The sequence below is a fragment of the Carcharodon carcharias genome, chromosome 15 (genome assembly GCF_017639515.1).
Source record: "Carcharodon carcharias isolate sCarCar2 chromosome 15, sCarCar2.pri, whole genome shotgun sequence".
Lineage (NCBI taxonomy): Eukaryota > Metazoa > Chordata > Chondrichthyes > Lamniformes > Lamnidae > Carcharodon > Carcharodon carcharias.
Genome location: NC_054481.1, coordinates 13112022 through 13139845, shown reverse-complemented (window position 1 = coordinate 13139845; position 27824 = coordinate 13112022). Strand labels below are relative to the sequence as shown.

The following is a 27824-nucleotide window of genomic DNA, read 5'->3' as shown; positions in this document are numbered from 1 at the left end:
ATCTTAATTTGGTTGTTAGTGTAACTATTAGTGCATTTGGGATTGTTCAGCAAGTGCTGCCAAATCATGGAATCACATCTAACAGACGCGTTTTGGGTTTTGCAAGCGTGGGCTGGTTGAGTATGGTCTGTACTCTGCCTATTACAAACAACCAAAGGAACATAAAAGCAAAATACTGCGGATGCTGGAAATCTGAAACAAAAATAGCTAGAAAAACTCAGCAGGTCTGACAGCATCTGCGGAGAGGAACACAGTTTATGTTTCGAGTCTGTATGACTCTTCATCAGAACTAAGGAAATATAGAAATGAGGTGAAAAATAAGCTGGTTGAGTGGGGTGGAACAGGTAGAGTTGGATAGATATCCTGCTGTACCTGTCCCACCTCCCTCAACCAGCTTATATTTCACCTCATTTCTATATTTCCTTAGTTCTGATGAAGAGCCATACGGACTCGAAATGTTAACTGTATTCCTCTCCGCAGATGCTGTCAGACATGCTGAATTTTTCTAGCTATTTTTGTTTTTGAACCAAAAGAACATGTTGTTTGATTCAATCAGCCAGTTGCTGAGATGTTATGGTCTATGTACCTGACATCACAGCAGCACTGAAATTCATACACAACATTGCTCAATTGTGTTTCCACTAACAGGATGCCATCAGTCCAAAAAGATGTTCTGCCTACCACACAATTGAGCAACATTGTGTATGAATTTGGGCAAGACCATTTTTCTTTAATGCTTCCCCCCACTCCTTCTGTAAAGAGCCTAGATACCAGGACACGAGAGAGAGAATGGTTTTTTGGGTTGTAATAAATAACTTATTGGAGGGAGTTGCTACTGGAAGGAATATGTATTTGGGGAAGGGGGTTGGGAGCATGGCGGCTGAATAGGTTCCAACTCCTCAGTGGCTAAAATATTTGCTCACTGGTTTGTGCTGCTTACCATTGCTTGACCCTCAGCTGTGGTTGTGGTTACCAGCAAGATCATGATTCTCGTTTAGTGGGAAGACAGTGCAGGAATGTGTTGACATTCTTCATTTAATGATTTAAGAGGGGGTGTTTTGCTGGAGTCTCAAGATTTTTGTTATTTGTAATGGAGTAATCTTTGCTTATGGAGCTTAAGTTCAGATGGTGACATAAATCACTTAAGTGGGTTAAAAAACATTGGGAAAATTGGTTGTCCTTTCATTCAGCATCTCTCAATTTGCTTTTAGCTGGCACCAATCTTTAGTACACTGAAGTCCATCTAATTGGAAACATAAAAATGGATTGATGCAAAAACAATCCAAAATGACGTGCTTTATGAATTACTGGATTGCGAAGTATTAGGATGGTTCAGAAATCTTAGTAATTCCATTGAGGTTGTGCCAGTTAGAGACCAAATGGAGATGGTGGAGATTTACATGAATGGTTTTCACACATCACTGACAGACTAATCCATTGACATATTTTGTTCTGGACAATCCAATTTATGTAGCTGAATCATCAGTCAATCAATAAGCAGTAATAAATGTGCTTGACTGTATGGAAGAGGGCTAAAATGTTAACAGCTCCTCTGTGCTCAGCTATCTATTTTGACCACCTCTGACACTTAAATTGGAGGCTGAGAACTACCTATCTTAGTGCACACCATCTTGACTGCTGAAATGTTGCATTTGTATTGTAGTAAGCTGCTCCACACAACAACAGAAGATCATAAAGCTAGAGATACCTTTTTCCTTTCAGTTTTAAAATTTATCTGAATTTATTTATATATTGGTTGTAATACAATTTGGGCATGATGTCCTATTATCCATTAATTGGGTTATAGTTGCATTCATTTTTCCACTATTTCTGCTGCTGTATAATTTTTCGTTCTTTTCTACAGGGTGCAAGGGAAGAAAGTGTCTACTTATTGCGGCGTTTCTATAAGGTAAGGCTGGGGATGGTGAATCTCGTAATGTAGATCAGTGGAATTTTCATGTATTTTGCCAGCTGGTATTAGTGTAATGTATTCACACAATATAGAACTCTGATATGTGCTTCAAAAATGAACTTAATCGAGGAAGCTGAAAATGTGGACAAATTGGAATCTCCCTGTTGTGTAACAGGAAGTAAATATACTTTCTTTCAGCAGTTTTCTAGAGTTGTTTATTTTTAAAATCGATTGGTCTTGACAATTTTAGTGCAATTTTGCAGCTCATGCAAAATATAGGCTGAACAAATAATGTTTTAAAGGAGAATGAAAATGTATTTTTAAAATTTAGTCATTGCATCTGTTGGGATATGATTCTGACATTCTAATAAACAATACAAATAAGCTAAGGAAAGGCAGTATTGTCCTCAAAGACCATTTTTGTACACTAAAAATGTACCAAATTATTTACTTTCACCATTGGAGAAAATGACATTTGGACAGCAGGCTGCCCTGTTTGCAGTGCTTCTCTTGGAAAAACACTGCCAAGTGTTAATGTGCAGGATGTTTTCTTAAACCAGAGGTGGAAATGGAAATTTTACCATAAAATCTGTGTGATTTGGTGAATATCTAGTAACTGGTTGCGGTCGATTCTGTTCCTAAGGTATAGGTAATAGTATAGGAACTGTACTTTTGTAAGTTAATAGTAAGTTGATTGGTTGATAAGTGCTTAGTGCTAGGGACCATGGTTCTTAGCCAGTTTAGGACATGGGAGCTAAGGTAGAGCTATAAATAAAAAACTAAAACTTTAAAATTAAAATGAAATAATTAAAATAAACACCTAAAACACATGCCTGTATAGTTAAGAAACGTATGATTCTTAGTTGTCAGTGTTACTAGCATTTAATAAGCAATTAAATTGCAGCATACATAGGAATTACTCTAAGTTAATTAAGAAAGTAATTAAATTAACTAAATAACATAACACCTGTGCTGCCAATGTTACTTATATTGCAGCTGTGGAATGTGGGAGGTTTTGGACGTCAAGGCAATCCAGGATAAACACGCCTGCAAACTTAAGCCGTTAGAGGAATCCCGGATCAGGATTAATTGACCTGGAAGCTGAACTGCAGACAATGCGCAACGTAAGGGAGGGGGAGAAATACCTGGACACTTTGTTCCAGAATACAGTCACACCTCTTAGAATAGGGTTGTTTTGGTTAGCAGTGAGGGTCAGGAGGTTGTGACTGTGAGTGAGGCAGGTAAAGGGACCGGGCAGATGATAGTGGTGGAACCTCAGATTTTGCTGTTGTTAAACAGGTTTGAGGCAATCATAAACTTTGTGGCGAAAGCGAGGTCTGCAAGGTGGATGAGCAGGCTGGTCATGGCATCGTGGTACAGGAACCCGTTCAAGCGGGGGAGCCAACAGGAATGTGGTGGTAGTAGTGGACAGTATAGAGTGGGGGATTGACACTCTTTTTCGCTGCGGCAAAGAGCGAGAGTCCAGAGAAACTTGTGGGAGGGGGAGGAGCCAATTATCGTGTTTCATGTAGGTATCAACGACATAGGCAGGACAAGGAAAGCGGTTCTGCACAGTCAGTTTGAGGAGCTCATACCAAATTAAGGAGTGGAACCTCAAAGGTAATAATCACTGAGCCATGTGCAAATTGGCATAGGGCAAATCAGATCAGAGAAATGAATGTATGGTTCAAAGACTAGTGTGGGAGAAGTGGGTCCTGGTTTGTGGGGCACTGGCATCAGTACTGGGGAAAGTGAGGGCTGTACTGTTGGGGCAGTCTATACCTGAACAGTGCTGAAATGAATATTCTTGCTAATTGCACAACCAGGTAAGTAGAAAGAGTTTTAAACTAGATAGTGGGGGCAAATGATCAAATGTGGGAAGATGTGGAATATCAGAGTAGAGAGAAGGTATTAATGTGGGAAATGATGAATAGACCATGACAGGAAGGGGCAAAATGTACAGATCGGAGTAAACCAACAGTTAAGACTCGAGGCTACACAAATAAAAGGACAAAACATAAGGCTCTGTATCTGAATTCACACAGCATCCAAAACAGAACAGATGAACTGATAGTGCAAATGGAGATTGTAAGTATAATCTGATAGCCATTACAGAGACAGCGTTACAGGATGGGATAGATTGGGGTTTGAACATTGAAGGGTATGTGACTTTGAGGAAGGATATAATGTTAGAAAAAGGTGGAGGGGTGGCTCTGTTAATTAAAGATGACAACACAATAGAGAGGGATAGCCTGCGTTTGGGAAGCCAGGATACAGAAGCAGTTTGGGTAGAGATGAGGAATGATAAAGGCAAGAAGCCACTTATTGGAGTGGTCTGCAGGCTGCCTAAAAGTAATCACATGGTTGGATGGAGTATCAAAGAAGAAATGGTGGGAGCTTGTCAGAAAGGTATGGTGATAATCATGGGGGATTTTAACCTACATACTGACAGGAACAACCAATGCAAAAGTAGCATAGATCACGGAATCATAGAATGTTTTCAGGATAATTTCTTAGATCAGCACGTTCTGGAGCCAACCAGAAAGAAGTCTATTCAAGACCTGGTATTGTGCAATGAGATAGGACTAATTAAAAATCTCATAGTGAAGGTGCCCATAGGTACCTGTGATCATAATATTATTGAATTTTACATGCAGTTTGAGGAAGAGAAGACTGGATCTAAGACTAGCATTTTAAAATTAAATAAAGGTAATTACGAGGGCATGAAAGCAGAGCTAGCGAGAGTGAACTAGCAATTTAGAGATGTGGTAGCAGACATTTAAGGGGATATTTCAGAATACACAGAATAGATACATTACAACAAAGAAAAATTCCAAGGGGAGGACCCACCATCTGTGGTTAACTAAAAAAGTTAAAGATAGCATCAAACTTAAAGATGGGTGGCAGATCAGCAGATTGGATAGAGTATAAAAAAACAGCGATGAATGATTAAAAGATTAATAAGGAGGGAAAAATGAGAGTATAAGAGAAAGCTATCTAGAAGTATAAATACAGATAGCAAGAGTTTCTATAGACACTTAAAAAGGAAAAGAGTTAAAGTGAGCATTAGTCTAACAGAAAGCAAGTCTGGAGGATTAATAATGGAACATGAGATGGCAGATGAATATATATCTTGCATCGGTCTTCACTATAGAGGATACAAGTAACGTCCCAGGAATAGCTGTAAATCAGGAATTGGATGATAGGGAGATACTCAAAATTACAATCACCAAGGAAGTGGTACAGAACAAATTGTTGGAACTGCAGGTTGACAGGCTCTGGATCCTGATGAATTTCATTCTAGGGTCTTTAAAAGAAGTGGCTAGTGAGATAGTTGATGCGTTGGTTTTAATTTTCCAAAATCCACTAGATTCGGGGAAGGTTCCATTTAGATTGGAAAATAGCAAATGTAACTCCTTTATTCAAAAAAGGAGGGACACAGAAAGTAGGAAACTATAGGCCAGTTAGCTTAACATCTATCAGAGAGAAAATGTGGGAAGCGATCGTTAAAGACATTGTAACAGTGTACTTAGATAAATCCAAGGATATCAGGCAAAGTCAACATGGCTTTGAAAGAGAAATCATGTTTAACCGTTTTATTGGAGTTCTTTGAAGAAGCAGTAACAGGTGCTATGGATAAGGGGAACTGATGAATGTACTGTACTTAGACTTTCAGAAGGCATTTGATAAGGTGCCTCATTAAAGGTTATTGTGGAAAATAAAAGCTCGTGGTGTAGGGGGTAACATATTGGCATTGATAGAAGATTGGCTAGCTAACAGGAAACCGAGTAGGCATAAATGAGTCTTTTTCTGGTTAGCAGGATGTGACAAGTGGTGTGCCACAGGGATCAGTGCTGGGGCTGAACTCTTTACAATTTATATAAATGATTTCGATGAAGGGACCAATGGTATGGTTGCTAAATTTGTTGATGATGACAAAGATGGGTAGGAAAGTAAGTTGTGAAGGGACATGAGGCTACAAAAGGATATAGTTAGGTTAGGTGAGTGGGCAAAGATCTGGCAAATGGAGAATAATGTAGGAAAATATGAGGCTGTCTATTTCAGCAATTGGAGTATAATGTAGGAAAATATGAGGCTGTCTATTTCAGCAGGATGAATAAATAAAGGCATATTATCTAAATGGTTAGAGATAGCAGAGCACTGAGATTGAGGGATCTGGGTGTCTGTACAAATCTCAAAAGGTTATTATGTAGGTGCAGCGAGCAATTAGCAAAGCTAATAGAATGTTATTGTTTATTGCAAGGGAAATTGAATGCAAAAGTAGGGAGGTTATGTTTCGGTTATACAGGGCATTGGTGAGACCACATCTGGAGTACTATGTACAGTACAGTCTCCTTATTTAAGGAAAGATGCAAATGCATTGGAATCAGTTCAGAGAAGGTTTACTTGATTAATACCTGGAATGGGCGGGTTGCTTTATGAGGAAAGGTTGGACGAATTTAGAAGAGTAAGAGATGACTTGATTGAAATCTTTAAGATCCTGAGGGGACTTGACAGGGTGAATGTGGAAAGGATGTTTCCCCTTGTGGGTGAGTCCAGAACTCAAGGTCACTGTTTCAAAATAAGGGGTCGTCCATTTAGGACAGAGGTGAGGAAATTTTTTTTGAGGGTTGTTAAGATTTTGGATCCCTTGTGGTTGCGGCAGGGTGGTTGAGGCAGAGTCCTTGACTGTCTTTAAGGCCAAGGTAGTTGGATTCTTGATAAGGGGGTAAAAGGTTATTGGGGCAGGCACGAATATGAGGTTGAAATCAGATCAGCCATGATCTTATTGAATAGCAGAGCAGGCTCGAGGGGCCGAGTGGACTGCTCCTCCTAATTTGTATGTTTGTATAATTTGGTGCTGTGCTGTGCTGTGTGGGCGTGGAAAAAATTACAAGGACATCTTGCAAGGGTCTATGGCTTCCATAACTATTACCTTAACAGCGTGAAGAAAGTCATTGTACCATGTCTTTTCCCTTAGGTGAGATTGCCTATCTAAGGAGGGACATTTTTATTATTGTTTTGTAATTATCAATTTGCAATTAGTGATTGCTTGAAGGCAAAGATCTCTTGCATTCCCATTGTCAATATTCTTTCATCTCATCTCTTTTTTATTCGCCTTTCCCGCTGTTTCCTTTTTTTCATGTGTTCTCTCTCTCTCGCTCTCTTGCACGCATGTACACACACATGCAGACGCATGCATGTGCTCTCTGACTCTTGATATCTCTTTCCTCCCTTCCACAAGCTCCTGAGCCTTGGGAGTTTGAACACAGAAATTACTTTTATTCCTGAGTTTTAAGGAAGGACTGAAGTGAGAATGGTGTGGATGCAAATTCCGAGTTAAGCTGGGGAGGAAGTGGTGTGCTATTTCAGTGATTAACTGACACGCAATGATTGTGAGCAGTCAGGTGAACATGATAAAAGAGACCAATGAAAATTCCATCGGAGAGTAGAGCTTCTTCATTGTAGGATGTTCCTGGAAGAGAGGTGATAGAGAATTAAACATTAAAACCAAAGCAAAATAACGTAGGTGCTAGAAATCTGCAGGCAGAGTTGTCCGCAACACTGTGGACTACCTACCTTTTAACTTGCCACATTCACGGGCCATGGGAGCCCTCCTATAGTAGCCAGATTCCCCATGCTTCCTTCCTCCTCTGCTCTTCTGTTGTAACTATTTACATCTCATCTGGACCCATCTCTTGTTTCTAGACTTGTCCCATTAACCACTTCGTTTTGCCTTGCACCATCTTCCCTTTTGTCATTTAATCACTTGTCCTTCACCTTATCACAGACTTTTGCCCTCTCCCTACCCATCTGCTCTTGCTTGAGAGATGTTTATCTCTAACACCTTCCAGTTCTGATAAGTTGTCGAACTGAAAGTTAAACTCTGTTTCTCCTTCCACAGACGTTGACTGACTGGCTATGTATTTTCGGCATTTTCTGTTAATTATCTTAATGCTTTAACATAGGCACATTGATCAAAGCAAATTGTGCTGTTAGGCCAAGTAATGCCTATTTTGTTTTTGCACTTTCTTATACAGTTACATTTTAACTGCTTTCTGCATGGCAAATTTCATAAATTCATTTTTCTAGTTTGTTTTTTTATTGGGTTGGAATGATTAAGTGTTTCTTTCTTTACTTGTCTCGCCTGTGGTGTACCCAACTCTAAATTTATTCTACAAAATAGGCATCAGCTTTTCAGTCAAGTCCTAGACATTTGGTTATTAAAATAAGACTAATTCAGAAATTTTCTTGCGATAGCTTCTCTTAATAAGTTTATTTATTAAGTAGGCTGGCTGAAAGGAATGCAACTTCCTCTAAACTTTATTTATGTAACGGTTTTTTACTTTCTCTGGGGCAGGCTTTGCAACATCTCAAGTCATTCTGCGTTAAAGAACTGTTAGAGTATGACTTTGTTCTCACTGCATCAATACACTTGTTGCTTTCAAAGATCAACTGATAAAGCAGCTTAGCCCTACTTCTAAGTAGAAAGAGCTTTTAAATCATTTTTCAGACGCTTGAGTTAAGAACTTTTAAAACATTCCCTACTTTCAAATATAACTAAATTGCTTCATCAGTTTTTATAAAAAAAATGGAAAGTAAGTACATTGTTGTAATTGCGGAACTAAGAAATCAATTTTTGTTTGATTTCCTTTTGCCCACAAATAATTGTTTTCACTTGTATTTGTATTGTCTTCCCTGTGTTTCCTATTCTGAAGGTCATAACGCATTCTGATATATGTCTGCATATAGGCTAGCAGCTGTCCACTGCCAAAATATCCATTCTTTATGCATTAGCCCAGACAGTGAGTGCTAGTGTCACATGGAAGACTAATTGGCACCAAATTGGGTTGGAACAGCATTTGGGTCAATCCGAGGAGCAAAGTTTAGTTGTACATGGAATTGCATTAGAATGAAAGGTAATGCTTGGTAGGTTGCTTTGGAGCTATTGTTGTTTGCTTTATGCATAAATGATTTGAAAGTAATAGAAAAACTTTGCTGATACAAATTAGGTGCAAGTGGATTAAATGCAGAAAAGAATCTAGATAATTAGGGCCATTGGACTGATGCAGCAAATGCTGTTTAATGTGGGCAACCAACTGAGCCATGGCTGACAACTCAGCATAATCAGAATGTTGCCAGGAACAAGGGACTCCAACTCAAAGAAGTGGTGAATGCGTGGAACTGAATACTTAATTACGTAGATGTGGATAGCACCAGAAATGTCAAGAGACAGCTAGATATTTTGTGGCAAAAAGAAAATCAATTGAAGGAAGCGTGAGAGGGTCAGTGGCATTTTTGTGAATTTGGGACCAGCTAGTTGGACTAGAAAGGCCTACAAATTTCTGGTCCTATTCCCTATTACCATGGGTGGCATCAAAGCCACACAATGGAACTAATCATGTCTTCCTCACCAGAAGCCCGCAGGAAGGGAATTGTTGTCTGGTGATCATGGTCAACAATTTTTCCTTTCCTAATCCAGGAATGCTTAAACCAATTTTAGTACCTATCCTTAGGGGTTGCACTCTTGTCTCTGAGTCAAGAGGTTGTCTGTTCAAGCCCTACTCCAGAGACTTGGATGCATAATATAGGGATTCAATCTAGTATTGTGGAATTGCTCACTGTTAATGCCATCTTTGGCTGCGAGGTTAAACTTCAGGTGGATGTAAAAGTTCCAGTGGCACTATTTGAGTAGAAACAGGAAGGTCTGCTGGTGATCTGGCCAACATTTATCTCTTCACCTACACCTAAAAAAATGATCTGATGCGTAAATACTGTTGCATTTCCTACATTATAACTGACTACTTCAAAAACATTTAATTAGCTGTAAAGGGCATTAGGACATCCTGAGATTGTGCATGGTGCTATATAAATGCAAGTTCTTTCTTTACCAGGCCAAATTATGGGTTCACTAACTGTTTTTAGTGCTTGACAGTTTTATTTTAATAATTATTCTGTTCCTGAAATTAAAGCTGTTATGTGCTTCAGATTTAAAGTGGCTCATTTCATAAAAGAAGGAAGAGCCAGGTACAAAATTAGATTGCTACTGCAGTGTGAATGTGAAATTAGAACTGATGGCATCTTAGTTGGTAAGGGCTACTCACAGAATATTTGTGCCCAGACTTGTGATTCCGCCTGCAGTATATGTAGCAGTCACCACAGACATTCCGACATTCCAGAACTTTAGTAATGTCTATGGTGTGTGGCAAATTTTATTTTCTCTTTGACTAAAACATTTCTGAGTCTATTGAAATGGGCAGTGTGCATCGATTTGATCAGCATTGCACGCAAATTTGAGCAATGGAAGTAATAAGGGGAGGTGGGGAGGGGACAACAATATTCAACCAGAACAGACAATGAGGAGATTTATTTGTTTGTAGTTATGTATAAGTGTTGCACTATACCAATTTGCTAACCGTCAAAGTAATTGTAGCCAAGGTTGTCCAAAAGCATTCTGAGGAAAGCAACAAGCGCAAATCGGATTCATATGTTAAGAGAAGAACGGAAGAAAGAAGAGAACATTACCCAGGCCTCTAAAATTTAATGGCTACAATAGCCAGATGCTGTAGCAAAGACTTGATAGCAAAAGAAAGAAAAAATGTATTAAAACTTGAAATGATTATAAGCATTGAAAGCACAATATTTATTTCATAGTGATATGCAGGGGCATGCCTTTTTGAAAAGAAAAGACTAATTTTGTGCATTTTAAGATTGTGATGAAAATAATAGATGTGATTTTTGTTGGAATTATGTTGGCATTTGCAATGCAAGTGCTCAGTAACCAAATCTTAAATGAATCGATTCGTTTTCTCTGACTCTACTGTATAAATCAGGAGTGTTCAACCTGCAGGTCTCAAAACACAAGTAACTCCAGTCTACTTGGGCTTTTTTTTTTACTTATTGTTTGGCCTTGTTTGAACTTTATAGCCTGCAGAGGTTTGGAAAGAGTGCTTTTTAAGCTTTTCTTTTAAACTAATAAGATCTGTTAGTATCAGCAGCTTGAGAATTATAGGGAACATGTGTTCAAACTTTGTAATGGCTCCAGGCTTTGTGGAATGCATGTACACAGCTCATGAAAACAAAGGGTTGGATATTTCAACATCAAGTTTCAAGATTTTACCATATGTAGAAGTATTAGTTCTAGTCTCCATAAACGAATGCTATGACTTGTATTAAATACGCTTTCGCTGTGCAAAGATTAGTGTGATGACCAGTAACGATCTCCATATTGTGTGTACAGATTTGCTTGATGAGTTTGTAATTTAGAATCTTGTTTAACATTTTAGTAGTTTAGTGCTGCTTTGAATCTGACCTTGATTCAAAAGCATTGACACCTAATCAGAAATAGGAGTAGACCATTTGGCCCCTTGAGCCTGCTCTGCCATTCAATAAGATCATAACTGATCTGATTGTGCCCTTAACTCCATTTTCCAGATGGCCAGCATCACCCTTGCCTCCCTTGCAGATCAAAAATCTGTCTAACACAGCCTTGAATATACTCAATTACCCACCCTCCACTGCTCTCTGGGGAAGAGAATTCCAATGACTAATGACCAAAGAAGAAATTCCTCCTCAACCCTGTCTTAAATGGGAGACCCCTTATTTTGAAACTATAACCCCTAGCTCTAGATTCCTCCACAAGGGGAAGCATCCTCACAGCATCTACCCTGTCAGGCTCTCTCAGAATCTTTTATATTTCAATAAGTTCACCTCCTAAACTCCAATGAGCGTAGGCTCAACCTATTCGGCCTTTCTTCCCAGAAATCAACCTAGTGAACTTTCTCTGAATTGCTTCCAATAGAAGTATATCCCTCCTTAAGCAGTTCATGATTGTGGTAATAATTGTTGCAGCTTGTACGCACGATGGATTTCACGAAGGAATAAAACATTGTTGTGGCACAGCAGATGGTAAATGCTAAATTGCTCAAATCCCAAAAGGAAACTTGAAGCAACTGCTGCAACTGTTTTACAATTTGTATTTAATTTGAGATGCATGCCTTGGATTCAATAGTAATAAGACCACCTAGTCTTATAGGTTTCTTACAAAACTAAAATCTTCATTAAATAAAAAAATTATTTTAAGCACATACATAGGTTTACAAATTACTATAAGAACTTCTAAATCCCCTAGTTAATCTGACTCTCAGTTACACTTCCAATAATGCAACAGTAAAACACACATCTAAATACACCCAGGCAAAGCGCGCACTCTGAACTGTCAAACTCTGAGTTTTTCTCAGCTTTGGTTCCTTGTTGACAGCAGTTTTAGGCTTAGATGCAGGAGGCTTTTCACACTTGTGTTATATCTTAAAATGCCTGACCTTACACACAATCTTATCTCCTTTATACATACGTTCCCCTTTGAATGCAAATTCCCATTATTTTATTATGTCTTTGGACTTTGTCCCTCTAATAATAAAAATCTATCATAGTACTAATTTTACCAGTAATCTTTGGGAAAAATAAACACACTGTTTCTTAACTACTTCTGGCTAGGTAACTTTTCGTGCCCCCCCCCCCCCCCACCCTTTTGAATTCAAGCAACTCTGGTTTACTTAAAAATCCAAATGTTCCCTTTACACCTCACATTCTAAAACTTCACCCATGTTCACCTACTTAGCATTTCAAGCCTAGCTTCTCCTCTTAGATCAAAGCCTCCAGACCAGCTGTCTTTAGCTCAGTTAAGTCACAGACACACACACATACCCCACTATTAGTCTACTTAACAATAAATTCCAATAACATTATGAAAATTATTATATCTTCCTGACAACATTGATTTTTAAATATGCCAAGGATTTAAATCTGCTTAAGGTCCTTAATTCCACTATAAGAAAATATCAGCATATTTATATTTGTATTAAAATTACCACAAGGAGATTTCTTGTACTATTGCTCATGGACCCATCTGCTTAAAATATTAAAATGAACTATTTGGTAAGCACGAGTGCAAGCTTTCTAACAGTGAGGGTGAGATTCATTGTTGGCAATGTAAGAAAGATCTTGCTGGCTGCAGGTTATCTTGTACAATTATACTTATTTTATGACCTTAGACCATTGGAACGGTATAATCCTGGCATGTGTTTTATTGTTGTTTAAAAGAAAAGTCTATGGTTTAGTGATGGGAATTTTATTTTGTACTCCTTATATTCTAATTCCCTTTAGTTCCTCCTTCATACACTGAGTTGTGCACTCCTTTTGTAGGTGGGTGCTTCAACAGTGCTGCTGTGTAACATGCTGTTGAGGGAGTTGGCTAAAATATTTCCTGCTTTATTAAAGTTGTGCATTATCCTCTTGTACGAAGTAGATGCCTCCAGGGGGGTAATATATACTGTTATCATTTTGGTCTGTGGTTGATGCTGGACTTGGTGTTCAACCATCTCGAGTAATATCTTGCAGGCACTTGGGGCTCAAAAAACAAGTATGAGCATTTTCTGGATCTAATTGTGCTAAATTGCAGGATGATTTTTTTAAAAATGACTTGCAGGTAAGTCAAGATTCTTGGCCTTGCTAAGAAATTTTTCATATCTTTGAGCTACAGCCGAATCTAAAACTTAGACTTTTAATCTGCGTGTTAACTTTCTACCTATTGTGACAGTTGCAAAATAAAGAGCAGAAACCAAAGTACAGTTATGTCACTGACTCAATTATCTTTTTTAAAAATCAAGAAATGTTCATGCTGTGGCTAAACAATACCCCTGGACTGAGATCAGTAGATGCAGATGTAAATTGCAGACCTTTGTTATATTGCTGCTGGAAGCCTGTTGCTATAAATGCTGAAAAAGCAGTGAAGCAGTGATTCTAGATTATGTGGAGATTTGCTTTCTTCATTAATGCCACTACAACATTTCAGATAATGAGCCTACAAAAGCCATATGTATTTTGCAATGTAAAATATAGTGTTCAGTTTAAATCAGTTGCACCATGTGATGGATTTGCTAATAGCATTATTTACACGGATTGAGTGTTTCACATACATTGTTGGGTTCAGGAAACTGATATAAAACCAAAATGCAAAAACCCAAATTGTGAAACACTACTACTTAGTTGCTGAACCATCATTTTCAGTTTGATTTTAAGAAATTAAACCTACATGTTTTAATTCAAACTCGTGTAGCAATTTATTTTAGTTATAAACTACAGCTGTTTTATTGATGCTTGGCAAAAATATATTTGGCAACTTTGCTTTTTATGATCCACATCTACAGCAACAAGCTCCTGTCGTCTTAAATTTTTTTGGAACAAGCACGGATTAAATTTGGAAACTTAAATTTTCTTCACTTTTTTTGTAGCCTGGGATCTTCCTTTAGATATTTAAAGATTTTTTTCTACTTTTGTGAATATAATTTTTTGAAAATAGGTATATTTGAAGCCATTGTACATTGTGATTACTTTGTGCTTGCAGGAGGAGAATGTTGATGCTTTGTAACCTCTTGTCATGATTGTAACTCTTTCCAGTACAAACACGTTCCCATCTGTTCCTATTCAGTTGAAGTTACATTGTTTCATAGTTTGCCACGGTGAGATTTGAACTCTTGATCTTGGGGTTACAAGCCCAGTACCATAACCACTTGGCTATTTAGGCCAAGCTTGTCATGATTGTACTTGCAGTGGGATTGATAAGAGTTTAAAGGTGGGAGCAAAGTGTACTTGGTCCCTGAGATTCTGCTAAATTTTGGAGCGGAGTGGGGGTTCTTTGTTTGTAATTCCCAGGGTTGGGGGTTATTGTCCTTTCCCACCTGTGAGTAAATAATCATATTGGGTCTGCTTTCTCCTTTTGGGATTTGGGTTTTTTTCCCAATGAAACATTGTGAACTCAAGGGCAGGATCCAGAATACCTGGTGGTTCTGAAGTTTCAGACAGAGTGTGACCACCACACATTGGGATCGGGATGTGCCAATATATGCCTTAGCCTCATGTTATGGGAAGTGCTACATTCCACCACAGTTGGTGGATGTGTATTCTTGCAACTAGTGGCAAGAGCTGTGGTAGCCTGCATTCTTGCTGTCTAGTGAACAGGCCGAAAAAATATTGTGCCCAGCTCTCTGGAACTGCAGGCCAGTTATAATCCTTGCGGCTTCTACATTGGTTAAATGAGGTGGCACGTCTAGAACTTTTGTAGAATGTTTTGTTGAAGCATTTTCCTATGGACCCTGGTCTTGGACAAATAAAGGGACCAGCACAAAAGTAGGCTATTCATGTGGTAAGATAGGACTTCATAGCAAATGAGATAGATTCCCTACAAATTGACTGAAATGACAAAAGCACCACACTCCATCATTTGTGTAAATTTCGTTTGTATAAGACGACCAAAAGAAAAGGTGCTCATATACATAACTCCTAACTCGAGTTATATAGTCGTTCCTCTGATTTAGAAATTGTAAATTTTTCTGCACTAGGGCATCGCTTGGACACTGGATTGCCTGGCACACAGCCATTACTTTGAATTCCATGTTTTGGCTCTGAAACTATTCTCAAGTTCACTGCTAAATGAGGCATATCATTGGAGCGAGTAATTTGATATTGGGAAAGTCAATAAAAATCAACTCCATCTGTGCAATTGAAAGATTGCAGACCAGGTTAGGCTAGGCGGTAGAAGACAGAGTATGGATAAAGGATGTGTACTCTGTCGTGATAATGTGATGTGTGCATGCGGAATATTAATCTTTAATTTCATCGGCTGCTCAGATATATATTGAACTTCTTTAAAAGGACTTTTAAAGCTAACAAAGCCACTGTCTTAAAATGACTTCATTTTACCTGTGGAACAAGTTGGCCAGTTTCTGGATGCTTCCAAAGTGGATTACAATTAGAACATGCCAAGGCAAACCACCTATGGAACTTCACGCAAGCTGATGTCAAGAATTACTTCAAAGATGAACTGGCCCGCTCCATTTGTATTGCTAGAGCTACATTCCAAGCTATTGGGCAGAGACAAAGTCCACTGGGACAATGGCAAGATAGGTGTTGATATGTTCATCACAGAAAAGAATTGTTCATTCAGAAGTGATGGCTGAAAAGTTTTTTAAAAAACTAATCACGTCACATTAGCCAAGGTAAGCCCAGCCATAAGCTAATCAATTATCTTCTGTGGAATATGCAAATCATTATGGGGAGAGAAGTCATGTGACCAGAATCACCATTTTGAAATGTCTCCAATACAACTCCCTAGCTGCTTTTGGACAATCTGAAGAAGTCATCTGCAAATGGACAAGTCACATCATCTCTCCGTGCTGTCTCAAGTCCGGAGCCCGATCTCTGTTACTTTTTGGAATCCATCACAGAGATGGAGAATTTCAATTGAAAGTAACCTCGGGTACAATAGCATCAATTTTTGGAAAAGGTGGGTTATGGTTTAAAAGAGATTTTCTCCAGAAATTGCAGTTTAGATTGACCTCGATCCCACTGGCATTTAAAGACCGCTCTGGGGGAAAAAACCTGCCTCACCCATGAACAACAGTGAAGGACTCATACAGTGGGCTTTTTTGCCTGTTATCATTGAATCTTAATTCGGCCAAAAGTTAACCACCTCTACTGTATAATTTGCCTTTTTGCATGCCTGTGTCTGAGTACATGTGTTCACCTTTTTGGATTTTTAAAATTTCTTTACCTGCATGGGTTTTTAGCTTAAACACAAAGGAGCTACTTTTGATTAAGCTCAAGAAGGCCTGTTAGACGGAGTTCTTTGCAATCAGCATATAAACAGTTAAGTACAGATGTTGACTTGACACTTTCATCCTTATAATTTTTTTAAAATCCCAATTACGATCAATCAAGGAATGGGAAAGAAAGGGCGAGTCCTGACATCTGTCCTCACCCATACAAATTAGAAGGAAGTAACTAGTGGAATCCCACAAGGGTCTGTGCTGGGGCCACAATTATCCAATTATTAATTATGTGGATAACACAATAGCCAATTATCCAAGTTTGCCGATATCAAAAAGATTGGTGGTGTAGAAAGTAGTGAATAGGAGCATAAAATTGCAAAGAGATATTGAGTGAGCAAAACTGGTGCACAGATTTAAAAACTGGTAAGTATGAGGTCATCCATTTGGGGCCAAAAAAGGATGGGCCTGAATATATATGAATAATGAAAAGCTAGCAGCAGTTGATGTCTAAAGATATTTGTGGGTCCATGTTGACATATTGCTAAAGTGTCAGGTACAAAAATAATTAACTAAGCTAATGGAATCTTAGCCTCCATAACTAGAGAGCTAGAATATAATGGAGAGAAAGTTTTCTGACAGCTATACAAACTCTGGCAGACTACATCTGGAGCACTGTACCGTCTACAGTTCAGGGCGCTGCACATTTAGGATATGTTGACTTTGGAAAGAATGCAGCACAGATTCACCAGAATGTCACCAGGGCTCCACAGGTTAAATAGGGAGGAGAGATTACAAAAACTGAACTTGTATTCCCTGAAATATAGGAGGTTAAGGGGTGATTTGATTGAGGATTTTAAAACCTTGAAAAGAATCAATTTTGTAGATAGAAACCTTTTCTTCCGAAAAGGGAGCCTTGAACAATGGAGCAGAACCAGAGCCAGGCCATCCAGGAGGAAAGTAAGGAAACTTCTCTTCCTGTAAAAGGTGATGGAAATGTGGAACTCTCTCCTACAAAAAGAAATAGATGCTAGCTCAATTAATAACTTTAAATCTGAGATTAACTTTTGCTACAGTATGTAAAAACAGATGGATGAGGTTAAGATTCGGATCAGCCATGATCTGATTGAATTATTGAAGAGTTTTGAGGGGCCGAATGGCCTACACCTTGTTCCTATTTGAGCATTTTCCATTCTTCTTTTGCTCCAGAGTGCCTGTTTTTTTTTTTGCCGGTGGGTGGGGTGTATAGGCAGCATACGACAATTCCTAACTAAATCTCTAACTAAAGCAAAACAAGGAGATGCCATCAATGATCATTTTGTACTTAACAGGTTCTTCAGTATAAGTTGCAAATGAAGGGTAACATTGCATCACAGATTATTTTAATAACATTTATATATTCCAAAAACAAGAATTTGAGAGATTTTAAAAAATTGAAATTTCTTCAGAAGAGCCTATTGGTTGGAAGACTGTATGGCATTTGCTATCCTACTTTTCTTATCCTTGTATTGCCCTTCTCCGGGTTATCTCTTGCACGTTTATATCCGGGATTCATGTATTTTGGCTAATTTTATTGCAAATTTTGAAATTCACACCCATTCACTTTCACTTTCACAGATGGGTTTTTGATGTTGTTGGAATTTATTTGATACCATATAGTTAGTTGTATTTCACAATTCACCATGTCGGTCAGCAGCTGTAGAAAATCTTGTTATTGACATTTCAGATATGCAGTCATATTTAGATGAAAGGTTGCACAAAACGTCGTAACCTGTCACTTTTTTTTACAAGCTCTGATCAACCGGTTGTGTATTTCCAACACTTGAGGTTTTATTTGAAATTTACGGTAGTTGCAGCTTTTGTTTAATTTGTGTATTGTGCAGTATTTGGATCCTTTTATTTCTTCAAAACATTTTTTAAGAATCGTGTGATGTAAGAAGAGCTGCACTGAGAAGCTGCAGCCGTCTTTTCAGAAAGCTAAATGAATATCTATTCAAATTATGGTTTTAAGTAACTCTGCATGCTTCACACTCAATTGCTGCCAGTTGTAAGGCTATCCCTGTTTCAAACTCCTGCCAGTTCTGAGCTAAGAACACCAAGGGAACATGTTTTGGCTTCCATTTAAAAAAGCTCAATTTAGGGCACTATAGGTGCACTGTTACTGACTGGATTGCCTCCCCTTATTCCACTGATTCTTTTCAGGAAACTTCATGTTTTAATTTAGGATTTTAATAGTGTTTCAGCATCAAAATCAAAAATCTAGTCAGAATATATTTAATTCTCATAATACGGTGAATTGCATTTTCATTAGTGCCCTGTATTTCACTTGAATTTCTAGCACTCAAAATCTGCAGAAATCATTTGGTGCATGTATTGTGAAAGCTGAAAATGTCCCCAGGAATTACGTTGTTCAGTTTCAGTTTTACAGCTGGAAATGAATGCACATTTTACTCTAGTCAAAACTTGCTTCACTTTGTTCTGCTGCGCAGTGTACTTTTCCCACATAATAACAATCATTATATATTAGTTTTATGTGAGATACTTTGATATGTTTGTGAGTGACTAATACGTTTATGATTAAATACAAGTCTGTCTTTTATGATGTTTTGCAGCTTCGGATATATATTGTTACCTCACAAGAATGTGTAATAATTGCTAATAACTGTTTGGCACAAGTACAATCTAATACCAATTAATAGCAGTAAAGTATTAAAATACAGGTTACCATTAAAATGAAAGTTAAAGCAGTTAATATAAGCCAGAGTGGGCCATGTACAAGAGCTAAAAGGTGATGAAAGGCAAGATCATCATAGCAGAAGTTAGAAGTTTTTGACTTTCTGGAACTTCAAAATGATACCATTGCTTCAGGCATGTGCATGGAACATTTTAATCTTTGGATCAAATTTTACTGGCCCTTGGCTAATGATCTAAAAACATGAGCTTAAATCCCACCACAAATTGGGGAATTTAAATTCAGTTCACTAAATAAATCTGAAATAAAAAGCTAGTGCCAGTAACAGTGAGCTTGTAACTATCAGATTATCATTAAAAACTGATTTGGTTCATCCTTTGGGGAAGGAAATCTACCATTTTTATCCAATCTGACCTATATGTGACTCGAGGTCCACTGCAATGTGATTGACTCTTAACTGCCCTCTAAAATGACCTAACAGGCTACTCAGTTGTATTCAACACCATCACCTTCTCGAGGGCAATTAGGGATGGGCAATAAATGTTGGCTTTACTGGCGCCACCTGCATCCCATGAGAGAATAAAAACAATAGAAACAGGAAAAGGTTCAACAACCTGTCTTGCTTGGATTTCCAGCTATTCTATTTAACTGATCACTATAATCCTTCAATCTGATGTGCCTCTTGCACAGAAGCAGTGAATGTGGTAAAACAGCATAGAATTCATCAATTTGCTGTGGGATTGTCGGAGCCATCAGGAACATTGGGAATAAAAACAAAAAACTGCGGATGCTGGAAATCCAAAACGAAAACAGAATTACCTGGAAAAACTCAGCAGGTCTATTCTGTTGAAGGGTCATGAGGACTCGAAACATCAACTCTTTTCTTCTCCACCGATGCTGCCAGACCTGCTGAGTTTTTCCAGGAACATTGGGAAGGGTGTTTCCCACCTCTGACATGCTTCTCAAAATCATTCACTCTGATGTATAAAATGTGCAGTTTCATGCTTCTGCAGGAATTCTCGTTATCAATTAACATTTTAAATCATCATCGTCTTGTACATTAATAAAATATTCCTTTGCTGAAAAGTAGAATGTATGTATCAACATTATGCACGAATTAGATGTCACTACTGTCTTAATTTGCAAAATAGGTTCATTGAAGTAAACTTGTGCAAGCTGAAAGGGTATGATCATAATGGGTTAATTTATTTTTATATTGGAGACCCATTCTTTTTCCTTACTTAAATTCATTTTGTGGATTTTTATTTCAAATAATTGTGCTTCAATAGAAGAAAATCCAGGTGATATTGAAAGTTTTTGTGAACTTAAATGCCCTGTTTTATTTAAGCAGAACTGTAATTATGTTGAAGTTTCTGGTGAATTATGACTGCCTCTGGTCATAGTTACGTAAATTCAATTACTGGAATTTTTGTGAACTTTGAAGTTGCCTGTGTCAGTTTGAAGAACAAAAGCATCCTTTGATTTTCAGACTTTTTTCTGAAATAGTCTGACTTCATAGTTTTTATCAATTTCTTTAAATGAAAGGTCAGAGAAATAAATTTTTACCCAACCATGCTGAATTAACATCATTTTAGTGCGTTTTTTTGGGAAAGAGCAGACTGGTGAAATGTGTGCTTCTTCTTGGAAAGTAGATTGCAGACAATTCAGGAACTAGCTGAGGCCAGATAAATTGTGCCATTTTTCTAATCTTTACATCCTGTCACACTCTCTCTTTCATAATGATCTTCATAAGTAACATTAAACAATTGAAGGAAAGGCATTTCTCTTATGCCTGCAGTTGATTAAAATAGCAACCGGTCAGTCAACTTTTAGGGATAGAAATTGCACGGTGCTGCTACAAGCTGCTAATAGGGAGTGATCCCTTTGCCAGATCAGGTAGACCTGAAACCTGGTCAATATTGAGACTTGAGCACGAATTAACCTAGGGCAGCAGGCTGTACTTGCCTACTGCGCACCCCTAGGCAGCTGATATGCAGGCAGCCAAGAGGCTTCAGAATCAGCTCTCTGGTAAGTCCCTACAACAGCGTCTGGAGTGGGCAATGAGGGACGATTGCAACGCATGGTGACTTAGGGGAGCATCCTGCTCCTCACAGCTCCCCAGAAAGGTTTTTTTTTAACACCTTGCCTTTCATTTGCATCACTGTTGAAACCTGAATGGGAAGGTTTACCATCTGTTCGTCACTGACTAATTTGAAGTGACGCCCTTTTACAAACCCCTAACAAACATATTCAAAGGGCCCATTGGCTGTTTTAGCTGACCATTTGAAACGTCTGAAAAACAAACCATGACTTTAATTGACCAACACCTCTGCAGATTGGGTGCAGGCTGCCTCAATGCTATATCGATATGTTTAACACCTGTTTTACCCCCTTAAAATGAGTGCTGAGCATACCAATTTCTAATCCTTACTGTGTTAATCTGGTCTTGGAGCTCATTTGACTGTGTTTTGGAGATATTTCTAGATATTTTTGGCTGTTTTACTAACTGAAGCATTATGTTGGGGTGGCATCTTGTGGTTGATCTAGAATTTAAAGCACTTGCACATAAAAGCAGTTTTTCTACCAAAATTGTTTTGAATGCATAATGTTTAGAGCTAAACCCTTGGCACTTCACTTTCCCAATAGGTTGCTATATCTCAATCAATATTGCTGTTCAGCGAGCTTGAAGTTATCGGGATGCCTTTGTATGATTTCCCCGACTGCTTCCTCTGCCTGGGGGAAGTACCTTTTTAGTTTATCACCTTTGTGTGCATTGTGGAAATGAGAGAAATTGGAGGGCAGGGATCTTTTTGTAAAAGTTTAATTAAGTTACAAAAACTTTTTTTTGCATTCCCTTCATTCTTAGGGGGAAGAGATTTTCCTTGATATGTTCGAAGATGAATATCGAGGCATGATGGTAAGTGACCATCTGATATAGCTCAATATCCAGCTCAACTCAAGTAGTTGAACCTCTTTAGCCTAAAAGCTCGAGCATGGAAAATCACTTATGCACTTTTATTAGCAAACTTATACGAGTTTTACATTGAAGTATAGGATAGTTAATTTGCATGATATAGCAATGTTTTCTTAAGGATGATCAAAAGACAAATGTGTTGCATGATTATCACCCCAGAATTACATGAGAACAGATATTCCAATAAATCCTCTTTACAGCTTGCATCGATCCTTGAAAAATCTAATCATTGCCTTCAATAGTGCAAGATGTACACAAATTAGAGGCATTAGTAGTTTATCATGAATTGTTTTCATGACATACATTAGTTATTGAGATTATCTGTTGGTACTAAGCATGAAATATATTTATCAATAATGTGGAATGTATTTGTCAATAGTATCATTAGTGTATTTAAAAAAAATTGTAATTACTTTCAGATTAGGTTGGATAACTTTGGGAACATGGGAAGGCCATTTAGCCCCTCAAGCCTGTTCTGCCATTTAATGAGATCTGGCTGGTATGAGACCTAACTCCATAACATTGGTTAACAAAAATCTGTAAATCTCAGATTTAAAATTAACAATTCACAGTATCTTTACAGTGCTGAAGGAGGCTATTTGGCCCATCGAGTCTGCACTGGCTCTCTAAAAGAGCATTCCACCTAGTCCCACTCCCTTGCCTTATCTCTATAACCTTGCACATTCTCTCCTTTCAGGTAGTAATCAAATTCCCTTTTGAATAGCTTGATTGAACCTGCCTCCGCCACCCTTTCTGGATGTTTGTTTCAGATGCCATCCACCCTCTGGGTGAAAAAATTTTTCCTCACATCACATTTACTCCTTTTGCCAATTATTTTGAATATGTGCCCTCTAGTTCTTAATGTTCTCTTGAGCGGGAACAATTTCACACTCTTTACCCTGTCCATAGCCCCCCCAAGATCTTGAAAACTCTATCGAGTCCCCTCTCAGCCTTCTTATCTCCAAGGAAAATGGTCGCAATCTCTCTAATCTACCCTCATAGCTACAGTTCTTCATCCCAGGAATCATTCTTGTGAATCTCCTCTGTACTTACTTCAATGCCTTCACATCCTTTCTCAAGTTTGGCACCCAGAACTGGACGCAGTACTACAAATGAGGCCTAACTAGTGTCTTATAAAAGTTCAACAGGACCTCCTTACTCTTGTACTCAATGCTTCTATTAATAAAGCCTAAGATAACTATATGCTTTATTATCTGCTCTCTCAATATTTCCTTCCATCTTCAGCGACCTATGTACTTATACACCGAGGTCCTTCTGTTCCTGCACCTTGTTTAGAGACTCTCCCTTATTTTATACTCTCACTATATCTTTCCTGCCAAAACAAATTGCATTTAACTTCATCTGTCACTTTTCTGCCCAATCCACCAACATGTCTTTGTCCTTTTGAAGTTCAAGACTATCCCCATCACAACTGACAATATTTCCAATCTTTGTATCACCTGCAAATTTTGAAATCATGCCCTGCACACCACAGCCTAGGTCGTTAATATATATCAGGAAGAACAAGGGTCCCAACACTGACCCTTGAGGAACTCCATTACAAACCTTTCTCCAATCTGAAAAAGAACCATTTATCACTATTCTGTCTCCTGTCACTCAGCGAATTTCTTATCCAAGTGCCTACTTTCCCTTTTATTCCATGACCTAGAATTTTGCTCACAAGTATGTTGTGCGGCACTGTATCAAATGCCTTTTGAAAATCCATGCATACCACATCAACAGTGTTTCCTTTATCAACCTTCTTTGTTACCTCCTCAAAAAACTCCAAGTCAAGTAAAACACTTATTTCCCTTGATGAATCCAGGCTGGTTTTCCTTAATTATCCTGCACTTGTCTAAGTAATTATTGATTTTATCCCATACTATAATTTCCAGAACAAAAATAAAAATACCTGGAAAAATACCACAGGTCTGGCAGCATCTGCGGAGAGGAGCACAATTTACGTTTCGAGTCCGTATGACTCTTCGACAGAACTAAGTGAAAATAAAAAAAGAGATGAAATATAAGCTGGTTTTTTGGAGGGGGGGTGGGCGGAATGGGACAGCTAGAGCTGGATAAAGGGCCAGTGATAGGTGGCGATAGCCAAAAAGACAAAGAGGTGTTGAAAGTGGTGATATTATCTAAGGAATGTGCTAATTAAGGGTAGAAAGCAGGACAAGCAAGGTACTGATCCCCCCACCCCCACTAGGGCTGAGTGAAGGGAAGGGATCAAAATAGGCTAAAAGGTAGAGATAAAACAATGACTGGAAATACATTTAAAAATAATGGAATTAGGTGGGAAAATAAAAATCTATATAAATTATTGGGGGACAAAAGGGGGATCGGAAAGGGGGTGGGGATGGAGGAGAGAGTTCATGATATAAAATTGTTGAACTCTATATTATTCAGTCCAAAGTGCCTAGTAGGAAGATGAGGTGCTGTTCCTCCAGTTTGCGTTGAGCTTCACTGGAACAATGTAGCAGGCCAAGGATGAACATGTGGGCGTGAGAGCAGGGTGGAGTGTTGAAATGGAAATGACGGGGAGGTCTGGGTCATGCTTGCGGACAGGCAGAAGGTGTTCAGCAAAGCGGTCACCCAGTCTGCATTTGGTCTCTCCAACGTAGAGGAAACCGCATTGGGAGCAACGAATGCAGTAGACCAAATTGAGGGAAGTGCAAGTGAAATGCTGCTTCACTTGAAAGGAGTATTTGGGCCCTTGGAGGGTGAGGAGAAGGGAAGTAAAGGGGCAGGTGTTGCACCTTCTGTGATTGCATGGGAAGGTGCCATGGGAGGGTTTTGAGGTGTAGGGGGTGATGGAGGAGTGGACCAGGGTGTCCCGGAGGGAATGATCCCTGCGGAATGCCGCCAGGGGGGTGGGGGTGAAGGGAAGATGTGTTTGGTGGTGGCATCATGCTGGAGTTGGCGGATATGGCGGAGGATGATCCTTTGAATGCGGATGCTGGTGGGGTGATAAGTGAAGACAAGGGGGACCCTATCATGTTTCTGGGAGGGAGAGGAAGGTGTGAGGGCGGATGCGCAGGAGATGGGCCGGACACGGTTGAGGGCCCTGTCAACCACCGTGGGTGGAAAACCTCGGTTAAGGAAGAAAGAAGACATGTCAGAGGAACTGTTTTTGAAAGTGGCATCATCAGAACAGATGAGACGGAGGCGAAGAAACTGAGAGAATGGGATGGAGTCCTTACGGTAGACTAAGCACATTCCTTAGATCATATCACCACTTTCAACACCTCTTTGTCTTTTGTCTATGACATCTTTTGGCTATCTCCACCTATCACTGGCCCTCTATCCAGCTCTACCTGTCCCACCCCCGCCTTAAACCAGCTTATATTTCACCTCTTTTTTATTTTTCCTTAGTGTTGAAGAGTCATACGGACTCGAAACATTAACTGTGTTCCTCTGCACAGATGCTGCCAGACCTGCTGAGTTTTTCCAGGTATTTTTGTTTTTGTTTTGGATTTCCAACATCCGCAGTTTTTTGCTTTTATCTTAGTGTATAAATTCCAGAAGTTTCCCTACCACTGAGGTTGAGTTGGCTGGCCTGTAATTGTCAGCTTTATCCTTGCAGCCCCTTTTTGAACAAGGTTGTAACATTTACAGTTCTCCAGTCCTCTGGCACCTCCCCTGTGTCTAAGGAAGACTGGAAGATTATCACCAGAGCTTCTGCAATTTGCACACTCACTTCCCTCAGTATCCTTGGATGCATTTCATCCAGCCCTGGTACCTTATCTATTTTCAGCCTTTCCAACACCTCCTTCCACTTGATTGTAAGTTCTTCCAGTGTACATTCTCACCCTGGCCTGGGGAGCAAGTTCCTCCTTTGTAAGGACAGATGCAAAGCACTCGTTCAACACCTCTGCTATTTCTCCAGCCTCCACATGCAACTCCCCTTTTTTGTTCCCAAACCAGCCCTACTTTCTTTTACCACTGTTTAGTTATTTACATGCTTATACAAGACCTTGGGATTCCCTTTTATGTTTGCTGCCATTATATTTTCTACGTGATATTTGTCAATCGTGCACTTCTTCCTTTTCATCGTTACCTGTAACTCTCATCATCCAGGGTGCTCTGGATTTATTTGACCTTACTTTCTCCTTCGAGGGAACATACTTTGACATTGCCTGCAATACTTTTTCTTTGAAGGCGGCCCATTGTTCAGCCACATGTCCTTTCTGCCAACATTTCATTCTAGGAACTCTCGCCCCTCTTGCCCATTTCTACTATTCCTATCCCAGTTTATATTTGGATAATTGAAGTCTCTCATTATGGTTACTCTATAAGCCTTGCACTTCTCTGTAATTTTTTTGCAAATTTGTTTTTCCACATCCCTTCAACTACATACTACATCAATTAATGTTAATGCACCTTTCCCCTCCTTACCTCTAGCTAGAGAGATTTTGTCCTTGACCCATCTGGAATGTCCTGTCTCTTCAGTACTATAAAGAAATCATTAACCAATATTGCCACTCCCCCCAACTTTCTTCCTTTCCTGCCTCTCCTAAACACTTTGTACCCAGAGATATTTAACACCCATTGCTGCCCTTCTTTGAGCCAGGTCTCGGTTATAACAATAATATCCTAATTCCATTCCCGTGCCTGCAGTTCATCAATCTTATTAATCCCACTCTGCTCATTCACGTACATGCCCATTAGCTCTGAATTAGGCTTTTTTACTTTCCAGTTTATTGTGAATGATTTACTGTTGCCCACTCTAATTCTATCAAATTCTCCAAGTATTCTATCTACCTTGTTGCAACTTTCTGATATATTCTCGTTATCAGTTGATGATTCACTGCTTCCCACTGCCAGTTTTTAGCATCGATTGCTAAATCATTTTGGAAGATTAGTCCAAACTTCTACCACCCTTTGTATATAGAAGTACCTGCTAATTTTACTCCTGAAAGGCCTGGCTCTAATTTTTAGACTGCCCTGTAGTGTTAGATACCCCCCCCCACCCACCCCAACCAGCACAAATAGGTTGTCTCTATTTACCCCACCTGTTTCACATAATATCTTAAACTTCAGTCAAATCACCCTTTTATCTTCTAAATTTTAGGGAATACAATCCTAGTTTGTTTAATCTCTCCTTGCAATTTAACCCGTGAAGCCTAGGTATAATTCTGGTAAACCTATGCTGCACTCCCTCAAAGGCTGTTGTATCCTTCCCAAGGTGTGGTTCCCAGAGCTGCTCACAGTACTCCAGGTTTGGTCTAAGCAGTGTTTTGTATAGCTGAAGCATGATTTATACTCCCTTGGATTCTAGTCCTCTTAAATTCTGATTAAGTCGTCAGTTTAGTATTGGTGCCATATATTATAGATTGGAGATGATCTTTCTTGCCATTGAGATTAAACATACTGCATCAAATTTATAGTTGAAGTGTCAGCCAGCTGAATTTATGTTGCACAAATCCTTATATATGGTTGTTAACATTGACACACTACGTTTCTCAGTATAGCATTTTAGATGTAGCATTGCAACAAATTCAAAGAAGTAATTGTGCAGAATTTAAATTTGCCTGTTAAAACACTAAAAGGTGAAAAATTTCTGCATGATATACAAAGATTGTCGGTCACATTGTAAACAAAATGGACATGAAAATAGCCTAATAAGACATGAACAGG

At 38.9% G+C, this 27824-nt stretch overlaps 1 protein-coding gene across 11 annotated transcripts in view; it reads left to right on the top strand.

Annotated features, from left to right (window-relative positions):
• Nucleotides 1–27824, top strand: part of clec16a (C-type lectin domain containing 16A) — a 290561-nt gene that overhangs the window by 133293 nt on the left and 129444 nt on the right. For all 11 annotated transcript variants that reach the window (XM_041207278.1, XM_041207280.1, XM_041207276.1 and 8 more), the window contains 2 exons: nt 1865–1909; nt 22077–22127. In XM_041207278.1, coding sequence (XP_041063212.1) covers nt 1865–1909; nt 22077–22127 — 96 coding nt within the window. The remainder of the gene's footprint in view (nt 1–1864; nt 1910–22076; nt 22128–27824) is intronic.